This window comes from Maniola hyperantus, chromosome 20 (assembly GCF_902806685.2).
Source record: "Maniola hyperantus chromosome 20, iAphHyp1.2, whole genome shotgun sequence".
Taxonomy (NCBI): domain Eukaryota; kingdom Metazoa; phylum Arthropoda; class Insecta; order Lepidoptera; family Nymphalidae; genus Maniola; species Maniola hyperantus.
The window spans coordinates 480000-490345 of record NC_048555.1 but is presented as its reverse complement, the minus strand read 5'-3'; the positions used below and the strand labels follow the sequence as shown (position 1 = coordinate 490345).

Sequence of the window (10346 nt, the reverse complement as noted above, 5' to 3'; positions counted from 1 at the left end):
CAAATTTCAAGATTCTAGGTCAACAGGAAGTACCCTATAGGTTTCTTGACAGACCGACAGACAGACAGACAACAAAGGGATCCTATAAGGGTTCTTTTTTTCAACTCCTCAGCAGACAATCGTTTGTAATCAGTGAAATAGTGTAGTAAAAAGTTTCGACCATCAGTAGTTTTTTAGGCAGTTTAGTTTTTTAGAATCCTATTATGGGTATCCTACAGCTGTCCTTCAAAGTTTTTATAGTCTTAGGTTTTCATATCAATGACTTGAAAGCGTAAAAACACGTTAATAACCGATGGTAGGTACGCAACTCGCCCTTGACAATGTCATGGGCGTTTTAAACTATGTAAAGGGAAAATTACGGTAGTGGGCAGCTCTTGTACGCAACAGTGCCTAGACTACATCTTCTTCGCCTACTCTTGGCGGAATGGTCATGAGGCCATCACAAAGTGGCGTGTTTATAGGGACAGGTCATTGGGGCAGACGTTATGTGCCTCACGAGCATTCTTCACTTCTCCCTGCTGGCCGATAGTCTGGTCCACTCGCACACGGAACTGCCCACAGCCATTGACTTATATATTACTTCGTATGGACAGGGCTATTGAACAAACAAAATGGCACCGACTCATTGGTGCTTTAGCATAAATGCAACCTCAGTGACGTCTGGATTTCAAACGGGTCGTACATTAGTATCTAAGAGGTGTTGCAGGTTTATTTGGTTCCAAAACCGTGAAAAATTTTGTTCGCTTGGGCATATCTTGTCATTTATATCGATGCCTGCAACCGAATTTGACCAGTCCTCCCATGGGCGACCTTTCTCGCCCTACAATGATACCTGAATCCTGATCTACAAGACGCTAGATTTTTTAAATTGACTGCAATCTCACCTGGTGGTAAGTGATGATGCAGTCTAATAAGAACTTTTATTAAACTCATGCCCCTTTGGTTTCTACGCGGCATCGTACCGGAACGCTAAATCGCTTGGCGGCAAGGTGGTAACTAGCCACGGCCGAAGCCTCCCACCAGACCAGACCAGAAATTTAGAAATTATAAAATTCTAAACCCCTGCCAGAAACCGAACCCGGGACATCCCACTAATAAGACCACAGCGCTTTCCACTACGCCAGGGAGGTCGTCAGACGATAGAGTCACTCTTCCTCCTCTTTTTGTTTCCTCGTCCCGCACCAAAAGTGACAGAAATTTTTATTCGTAATATTAGGCGCGTTACAAGTCCATAGGTTAGATCGTCCAAGGAGTCACTCTACCGCCGGGAGACGTCTCCGAAGAAATTTAGTATGCGACTCTGTACTAACGCCGAAAGACGTTTAATGCGATATCTTGGAGTAAGTAGAGATGTTGGTATGAAATTCATTTTAGACTAGACTAGCTTATGCCCGCGACTTCGTCCGCGTGGACTACACAAATTTCGAACCCCTATTTTACCCCCTTAGAGGTTGAATTTTCAAAAATCCTTAGCGGATGCCTACGTAATAATAGCTATCATGGCAATGCATGGCAAATTTCAGCCCGATCCGTCCAGTGGTTTGAGCTGCGCGTTGATAGATCAGTCAATCATTCAGTCAGCGCACGAAACTTTGTGCGTCATCATTCCTCATACGCATGGCAAGGTTTGGAATACTCTTCCACGATATGTGTTTCCTACCAATTACAACCCGGGTATCTTTAAAACAAGAGTGAATAGGCATGTTCTAAGTGAACGCGTGGACAATGGACATCTTAGGCCACATCATCACTTTCCATCAAGTTTGATTGTGGTCAAGCGTTTGCCTATCCTTCATACTATTACTAATATTATAAATGCGAAAGTGTGTCTGTCTGTCTGTCTGTTAAGTTTTTACGGCCCAACCGTTCAACCGATTTTGATGAAATTTTGTACAGAGTTAGCTTACATCCCGGGGAAGGCCATAGGCTACTTTTTTATCGCGGAAAATTAAAGTTCCCACGGGATTTCAAAAAACCTAAATCCACGCGGATGAAATTGCGGGCATCATCTAGTAATACATAAATAAAAAAGATAGCGGTTTCGTAGAGCGTTGCCTCTGTCGTTGAGACCGACAAAACTTTACTACCGGCTACTGTATGTTGGTTGCCTCACCTTTAATACTAGTGTAAGGTGACTACTGGTACCTATAAGTGCAGTAATAGGCTTAGCACTTTACGCATAACGCAACAGTTTCCCAATCTAGACATTGAGCAAGTGTCCATCTGTTACTTTGCTGTACGCTACATGTCACACCTTTGGAAATTACTTTGTCCGTGAAAAGTTTGCGAGTCTGCAAAGTCATTGTACGGAACCCAGTGCGCGTGTCCAACTCACACTTGGCCGGTTTTTTATGAGGAAACTATTTAAGTAAACTTGTGTAAAGGCAAGAGTCACTTGGGCAGACAACATCAAATGAGTCATTGGATTCTAGACCGTGGCATGTGGAACTCCCCACAAGAGGCCTATGTCCAGCAGTGGACGTCGTCGGCTACAGGCTACATATTTTGTTAATAAGTAATAATAATATTCTTATCTCTTATTGGACACTATAAGGACATGAATACAAACAAATTGATAAGAAAATTGAGGTTGCGTTATCGTAACTGCCTGTCATATTAATAAAATAATGTGCGTAATATAATCTAGAAATTATAATTAAGACTAGCTGACACGCCCCAGATTTGCGCGAGTGGAGTTTTTGAAAATCAGTGGGGGAGGGGGGAAATTTCTAAAAGTCAGGATACTTATTATTAAGTTTTACCTTTTTTTAATGTGAAATATTACAATAAAACTTAAAGCTAGCCTTATAATAGTTTTATTCGATAAGTTACGAAGTTTTTAAGTTACGAACTTTCATACGAACTTTCATCCCCTATTTAATTTATTAAATGGATTCGCGATGGATCTAGAACTCGTAGCATTGTGTTATAGTTTTCTTTATAAAGTAGCTGCCCCAATAAGATGGCATTTTCGGGAAATTCAACCCGTGCGAAGACGGGGCGCGTCGCTAGTTATTTTAAAAGTTAAACTTGTAGTTGTAACTGAGCACGCACACATTAACCGTGGCTAACATTACACATTGTATTGCCCCACGCGCTAAGTTCCGAACGTGTCAGTGTGTGCCCTTGACGAGAAAACCCTCAACAAATCACCCAAGAAATATTATTATCGAGTTTGCTAAACAAGCGATGTGATCGCGCTCTTTAGTAAAATCGGGTCACTCAAAATGCCGGGAAAATTTCGGGTCGCTCAAAACAATGTTCGAAATTTGAAAACTCTTCATCGTTTCGTTCAAAAAGTGTAGCTGTGCGTTTACTTTACACAAATATCGGGTAACGGAAAATAGGCAGAGTGTGGGCCTCTCAAAATAATTATTCTTTTAAATTATGTATGGATTTCTCAAAATATTTATGAATTAATTAAAAGTGTTTTTTTTAATGTGAAATTTCGTAAAATACAAACATTTTCTTTGAAAAGTGAATCGGACTGTCAAAATGCCTCCTTGAAAATAGGTCTTTCAAAATGACAGTGAGTGTGTTCGAAATTTAAAAGTTAGTGTAAGAAAATGAAGTGGTTGGCGCTATTGTCGCTGATTTTCGCGAATTTAGTAAAAGAGCCGGCGCCGGTGGTGAGAGTGGGGAGTGGGCTAGTCAGGGGGACAGTGAGCGACGACGGAAGGATTTACATGTATTTGGGGATCCCGTATGCTACTGTCGATAAAAGGAATCGATTTCAGGTATCTATTTAAGTATATTCATAATTTTTTTCTAATAGTCATGTTAAACTTGACTAGGACTGCTCCTCTGTAACTTTAAGGTTTTTATGTTTGTGCGTGCGTGCGAGCGTGTGTGCGTGTGTGTGTGTGTGTGTGTGTGTGTGTGTGTGTGTGTGTGTGTGTGTGTGTGTGTGTGTGTGTGTGTGAGTGTGTATGTAGGTATAATGGAAGGGTTTGAACATCGATCTTTAAGATCACTTCCTAACCGCTGCGCTTATGAGGCTCATACAACATTGTAGATAGTTTGGGAGGTAAGTGGTAACGTACAGTATTTATTACTAATACATACTAACACACAAACGTCTTCTATAGCCGTAACTCTTGTTGGAATTTTCACATATAAATAAACAAAATTCAATGCAATAAAATACCTGCATAACTAATTTCTTATATTATGACGACCTCTGACCATATTGAATTAATTAAGTATTATAACTATTGGCGTTAGTACTATTATATATTCTGTGCTATTGGTAGGTAGATACTTATTTTATTTCTGCATGCCTGCAACTTGATAAATTCTTTATGAGTTACTATAGCTTTTGACCGCGACTTCGTCCGCGTGATATAATTTATAGCAGTATGTATGAAAGAATTTTTAGAATCTTTAGGTACCTACCTATAACTCGTAAACACACTTAAATTACCTAAAGTATAATGATTATCATACCTACTCAGATAGAAACTTATTTAATAAACTAAAATCTAAATTACGAAGCATCTAAAAAACCTGCATTACAGTTCCTCTGGCACTGCAAAATATGTTCACGGAAAATAGTCAACGTGTTCTCGATATTCTATTAAGTTGCTATATTGGCTTATTACATTTAAAAAAATACAACTTATAAACAAAGTCGCATTAATTTCAATTTCCAGGCACCACTGCCTCCACCAAAATGGGAAGGAATCTTCGAAGCCCGAAACGAAAACACCCGTTGCCCTCAAAGGATGTTTGGCCCCATCATAGTCGGGGACGAAAACTGCTTGAAACTAAACGTCTACACCCCAGTGGATCGAACCCCAGGGAACCTTCTCCCAGTAATGGTTTTCATCCATGGAGGATGCTTCCTCGAAGGTGCCGGGACTACGTTTTTGTACGGTCCAGATTTCTTCGTGCAACATGGCGTTGTCTTCGTAGGAATCAACTACAGACTAAACGTAGAAGGATTCCTTTGCTTAGGTATCAAAGAAGCACCTGGGAACGCTGGGTTGAAAGACCAAATCGCTGCACTTAAATGGCTTAAGAAAAACATAGCAGCGTTTGGAGGAGACCCTGATAATGTCACATTATTCGGAGAAAGCGCTGGTGCTGTATCTATCTCGTATTTGTTTCTAGCACCAGCAGCCAAAGGTCTATTTCACAGAGCGATTTTACAAAGTGGCGCCACAATAGCTCCCTGGGCAATTCAACACGACCCAATAAAAACAGCGGCTAAAATTTCCAAAGAATTCGGTTACAATGGCACCGATCCTCATGAAATGTACAATATCCTTTCAAATAGAAGTGTTGAAGAATTAATATCTGCTATCAAATATTCAAAACATAGAGATTATGTTACTGCAGACGTACTATTTGTTCCGTGCGTTGAGAAGAATATATCAGGAGTTAACCCAATACTAACTGACTATCCAACTGATATAATCGAATCGGGGAATTATAACAAAATGCCTATTATAATCGGGTACAATGACAACGAAGGTATATACTTCGTAAGTAAAACCCACGGTAATGAAATAAGCAGAATCGAAGACGAAGTAGACGCTTACGATTTCATACAAGATGACTTAGAATTCCCTTCGGAAGCAGTCAAAAATGATACAGTTGCAAATATTTTAAATCATTACTTATCTTCGAAGAAAGATCTGCTTATGCAACTGGTAGATTTATCTTCTGACCTCCATATAAAGTACCCGAGTGCTATAGAATCCAGCATGTACGCTAAGACAACAGACCAACCTATATACTACTATCTATTTAAATACAACGGGTATATAAACATGGCGAAGTTCATCTCAGGGTTTATGTTCAATGGAGGGGCCTCACATGGTGACGAGCTGATGTATATGTTCAAGCCGTATACATTTCCTTTGCCGACGAGATATTTGGAGATGAAGATGGTGGAGCGTATGGTCACTATGTGGACGAACTTTGCCAAGTATAGGTAAGCTTTCAAAAACAAAAAAAAACAAAAATCAAAATAGTTTAATTGAATTAAATTTTACAAGCACTTTTGAATCGTCAAATGCCACCACTGGTTCGTAATGCCTTTCCTACAGAGAAGAAACAGCAAGAAACTCGGCGGTTGCTCTTTTCGAAGATTTGATATACAATATTATGCCATGTATAAAGTAATAGCTGTCCCGCGCATTGCTGGAGTGAGCTGCTGTCAAATCCACGTTCTTTTATCATTTACATAATCTTCGATTATATAATATGCTTGTTTTCAGGAGCATAATTTTTATCATAATCATCATGACCAATGATCTCTGGTCTCCTCACAGAATGAGAAAGGTTTGGCCAAGTGCGGATTGCCAGACTTCACACACCATCGAGAACATTATGGAGAACTCTCAGGCATGCAGGTTTCCTCACGATATGTCTTTCTTCGCCGTTAAAACAAGAGATATTAAATTTAATTGCTTTAGAAACGCACATAACTCCGAAAAATTAGAAGTTCGAACCTCAACCTCCTAAAATAGGAATAGGAGGTCGAAATGTTAACCACTAGGCTATCACCATTTTCAGAAATTCTGATTCAGGACATTAATATTCGAACCGATGCGTCACAGTGGTTTTTCGTAAAAAAGAACCGGCGAAAACGAAGGAGGCCAAGGTTTTATATTTAATCACATTTGACCTCATCATGTTACGTGATATAACTACAATAATACGATATACAACAAAACGGGACCTTGAGAAATGGCTAGACGAGGTCTACTGTCTCTAATCCTAATTAGATCTTGTATTAATAAATTTGAATGGTCTAGCATGTAGGTTTGATTATAATAGCTGCCTTCGGCCTCCTCTGGTTACCACTCACTTTAGACATGCCACCCAACAATTTAATAATGTTCGTACTGGAACATATTCGTACTGAAACTGCCATACTCATGTTTCCAAGCTGAGTTTGTTGTGGGCTCTTCTCAGACCTGGGCGCGTTTGGAACCCTCGTAGCTTTAGTTTTAAGTTTGCGTAATAATTATCACCACTATATCTTACAAATGTAACACCATACCAGACTATCAATACGAGTAATTTATTACCTATTTTGAATAAATCATTTGACTTTGACTTTGACTTTGACTTTGACTTTGACAAGCCTATAGCCGGCTTCGCGTACCGAGGGTTCCGTACAACAACTGTATTTTTTCGACATTTTGTACGATAAATCAAAAAATATTATGCAGAAAAATAAATTAATATCTAAATAATTTTAAATACACATCAAAAATTGCGAACCGGCAGGAATCGAACCCGCGTCTCCTGGGATCGCGCCCGAGGAGCGCGCGCCAGGAGACGCGGGTTCGATTCCTGCCGGTTCGCAATTTTTGATGTGTATTTAAAATTATTTAGAAAATTTCCTTCAAGTGTAGGTGAAACACTATAAAAAAATTATAAAAATTAATATCTGTTTTAGAATGTACAGGTAAAGCCCTTTCCTATGATACCCCACTTGGTATAGTTATCTTACTTTGAAAATTGACATTAGGTACTTTGTTCATGAACACATTTTAAATTCTTTTTGTGATGTAACCACGGTTTTCAGATTTATTCCTTTATTTATGCTATAAGGTCTACCTACCTACCAAATTTCATGATTCTAGGTCAACGGGAAGAACCCTATAGGTTTTTTTGACAAACACGACGGACAGACAAACAAATAGACAGATAGACAGACAGACAGACCGACAGACAACAAAATGATGCTTCTTTCTTCGTTCCTTTTTTTTCCTTTTGAGGTACGGAACCCTAAAAATTGTTATTTCTTGTACAATGGTACGGAACCCTTCGTCCGACTCACACTTGACTGGTTATTTGTTTCCAGTGACCCAACACCAAAGACGTCCAGCCTCATCCCCATCCGCTGGCGCGCGAGTCGCTCCGCCAACCCGCTGGCGCTGGTGATCGACCGGCGCCTGCGCACCGCGCCGCTGTGGGACCAGCACATGCTGCGCTTCTGGAACTGCACCTACTCCAAGTACAGGCGGAGGCGATACGGGTTCAAACATCTTACTAACGATTCGTATGGCCATTATTAATACGGTATTTGACAACTAGTCAAATCAGTAACTTTTTATCAAACGTCAAAACGCGCGCTTAGTATGCGAGATTCTATGAAATACCAGTGTGTGACGTCACAATCATTTGACGTGCTTTTTTAGTTTAATCGATAATTTAAAATGGTTATTACACTTAAAACCAACAAAGGACGTGGATTTCACGTATTTTGGAAGACCCTCTATTTATTTTAGATGTAGTCAAATACCCAATTATCGTATTGTTCATATCTTCAGGACTTGAACAGTACGATACTTGACAGGTCCTCAGGACCGACATTAGATACTTTGTGAACTTTAAATATTGCAAAGTACGAAAACCGTGGGGGCAATTTCCGTTGGAACCGAAAAGTCTCATGGTAATTGACATAAACAAAGTGCGTAGATACGCAACCGCACAGCACAGGTAAAGCCTGAAGAGTGCAGATGTCCAGATTTTCGGAAGAGTTTCCAATTTTCATAGCTCACTAGATAAATAATGTAGTGATTTCATGATAGAGTCGATAATCGTCGACAGTGATACCAAAAGGTAATAAAAAACAAATTAAGTTATTAAGGATAGTAATTAAGGTGTTTGTGATCATTAGGTAATAATGTTTTTATGTTCTCGAAAGGTGATAGATATCTAGTCTATTAATCGTTTAAGACCCAATAAATAATGTATTATGTTTTTTCTTGTGTCTTATTTATTACCTAAGCCCTAAACGACTATTCGCCTGTCGACATGGCAATCGGAGTGGGGATGCCCCGCACATCCGCACAGCCCCCGCGCTAACCTGGGGGATATCGCAGGTGACGTGCCGGTGTGGGGGGCGTCCCCCCACCTCATACCCCGATTGCTATGACAACTTGTCACGAACCTAGTAATAGGTGTCTCGTGCCTAGTTAATAGTCTTAGGTTTATTTGCCGATGTACACAATTCGAATTTATCAAATCCATGGCACATGGGCTACTTGCACATGGGCTCAGGCTTAAAGCTCTAAAATCTAAATAAGTATATATAAAAGAAAAAGGTGACTGACTGACTGATCTATCAACGCACAGCTTAAACTACTGAACGGATCGGGTTGGGCATGCATATAGCTATTATGACGTAGGAATCCGCTAAGAAAGGATTTTTGAAAATTATACCCCTAAGGGTGTAAAGTAGGAGATTGAAATTTGTGTAGTCCACGCGGACGAAGTCGCGGGAATAAGCTAGTTAAAAATAAGTAAATATGTGTTTGTATAAGTACCTAAGTAATAAATATGTAAGTACTATGTGTAAGTCTTAGAATAGTAACGAAATACCAATACCTAATCTGTGATTGTTTATTTATTAAAAGCGAAGGCTGTTTCTGACTGTCTATTGAAATTTGAATTAGGTAAGTATAGTTCGCGACAGGTCGAGATGGCAATCGGGGTATGAGGCGGACGGACGCGACGCACACCCGCATGTCACCTGCGGTACCGCGCGCCGTGTTAGCGCGGCGGCTGTGCGGGTGTACAGGGCGTCCCCACCCCTATTGCCATCTCAACCTTTCGCGTATAACAACTAACAATATCTGCAAGTTAAAATAGCTAAACTCTAACCTTGAACGGCAACAGCTAAAAGTCAAACGAGCAAAAAGTACACACAAAAAGCGTACAGACTTCAAAGGTTAATGATGAGACAGACTCAAAATACATTTTGACTGTCAGACAAACCTGAAGTTGTAAAAAAGGCGACACCTTAGACAAGATCATTTTTAAAATATTCCCAATGAGCTAATTCGTCCGCGTGGATTTAGGTTTTTGAAAATCCCGTGGGAATTCTTTGATTTTCCGGGATAAAGTACCCTATGTCACTCTCCAGGTCTTTTACTCATGCAAAAAAGCATGTCGATCCGTTGCTCCATTGCGACGTGATTGAAGGACGAACCAACAAACGAACAACCCAACAAACAAACACACTTTCGCAGTTATAATATGAGCAATCTGTGTAAACACAGGCTTCTGACCTCCTTTGCCAAAAGTGGCGGACATAAACCAAATTAGTTTTAAATCAAACATAAATATTATAACTTTTCAATACGTATAAATATTTGATTCAAAATCGATGGGGGATAGAAGTTGCTAAACATTGAAGAGAGAGTAAATCAGTATTTTTTATTGCATTGTATAAAAATTATTTCAATTTTTTCATTCCCATGACCCAGCCACAACAATGCGACCTATGTCATTGTAGATCAGAATTTCGCTTGTTTCCGTCGCCGTGGGTATGGTTTCCATAAGTACTAAAATGCCCGATTACCTTTACCGAGGAAAAGATA

At 39.8% G+C, this 10346-nt stretch overlaps 1 protein-coding gene across 1 annotated transcript; it reads left to right on the top strand.

Annotated features, from left to right (window-relative positions):
* The first annotated feature begins 3093 nt into the window (after positions 1-3093).
* Positions 3094-8726, top strand: LOC138403781 (esterase FE4-like). Its single transcript, XM_069505611.1, has 3 exons — positions 3094-3737; positions 4653-5938; positions 7823-8726. The coding sequence occupies exons 1-3, from the start codon at positions 3567-3569 to the stop codon at positions 8034-8036; spliced, it is 1671 nt and encodes a 556-aa protein (XP_069361712.1). The 5' UTR covers positions 3094-3566; the 3' UTR covers positions 8037-8726.
* The last annotated feature ends 1620 nt before the right edge of the window (positions 8727-10346 follow it).

Excerpts from the sequence above, each read along its gene's own strand:
- LOC138403781 (XM_069505611.1), top strand. The coding sequence starts at position 3,567 with ATGAAGTGGTTGGCGCTATTGTCGCTGATTTTCGCGAATTTAGTAAAA. Across the intron at positions 3,738-4,652 it reads ATAAAAGGAATCGATTTCAG|GCACCACTGCCTCCACCAAA; the intron begins GTATCTATTTAA and ends TTCAATTTCCAG. Across the intron at positions 5,939-7,822 it reads ACGAACTTTGCCAAGTATAG|TGACCCAACACCAAAGACGT; the intron begins GTAAGCTTTCAA and ends ATTTGTTTCCAG.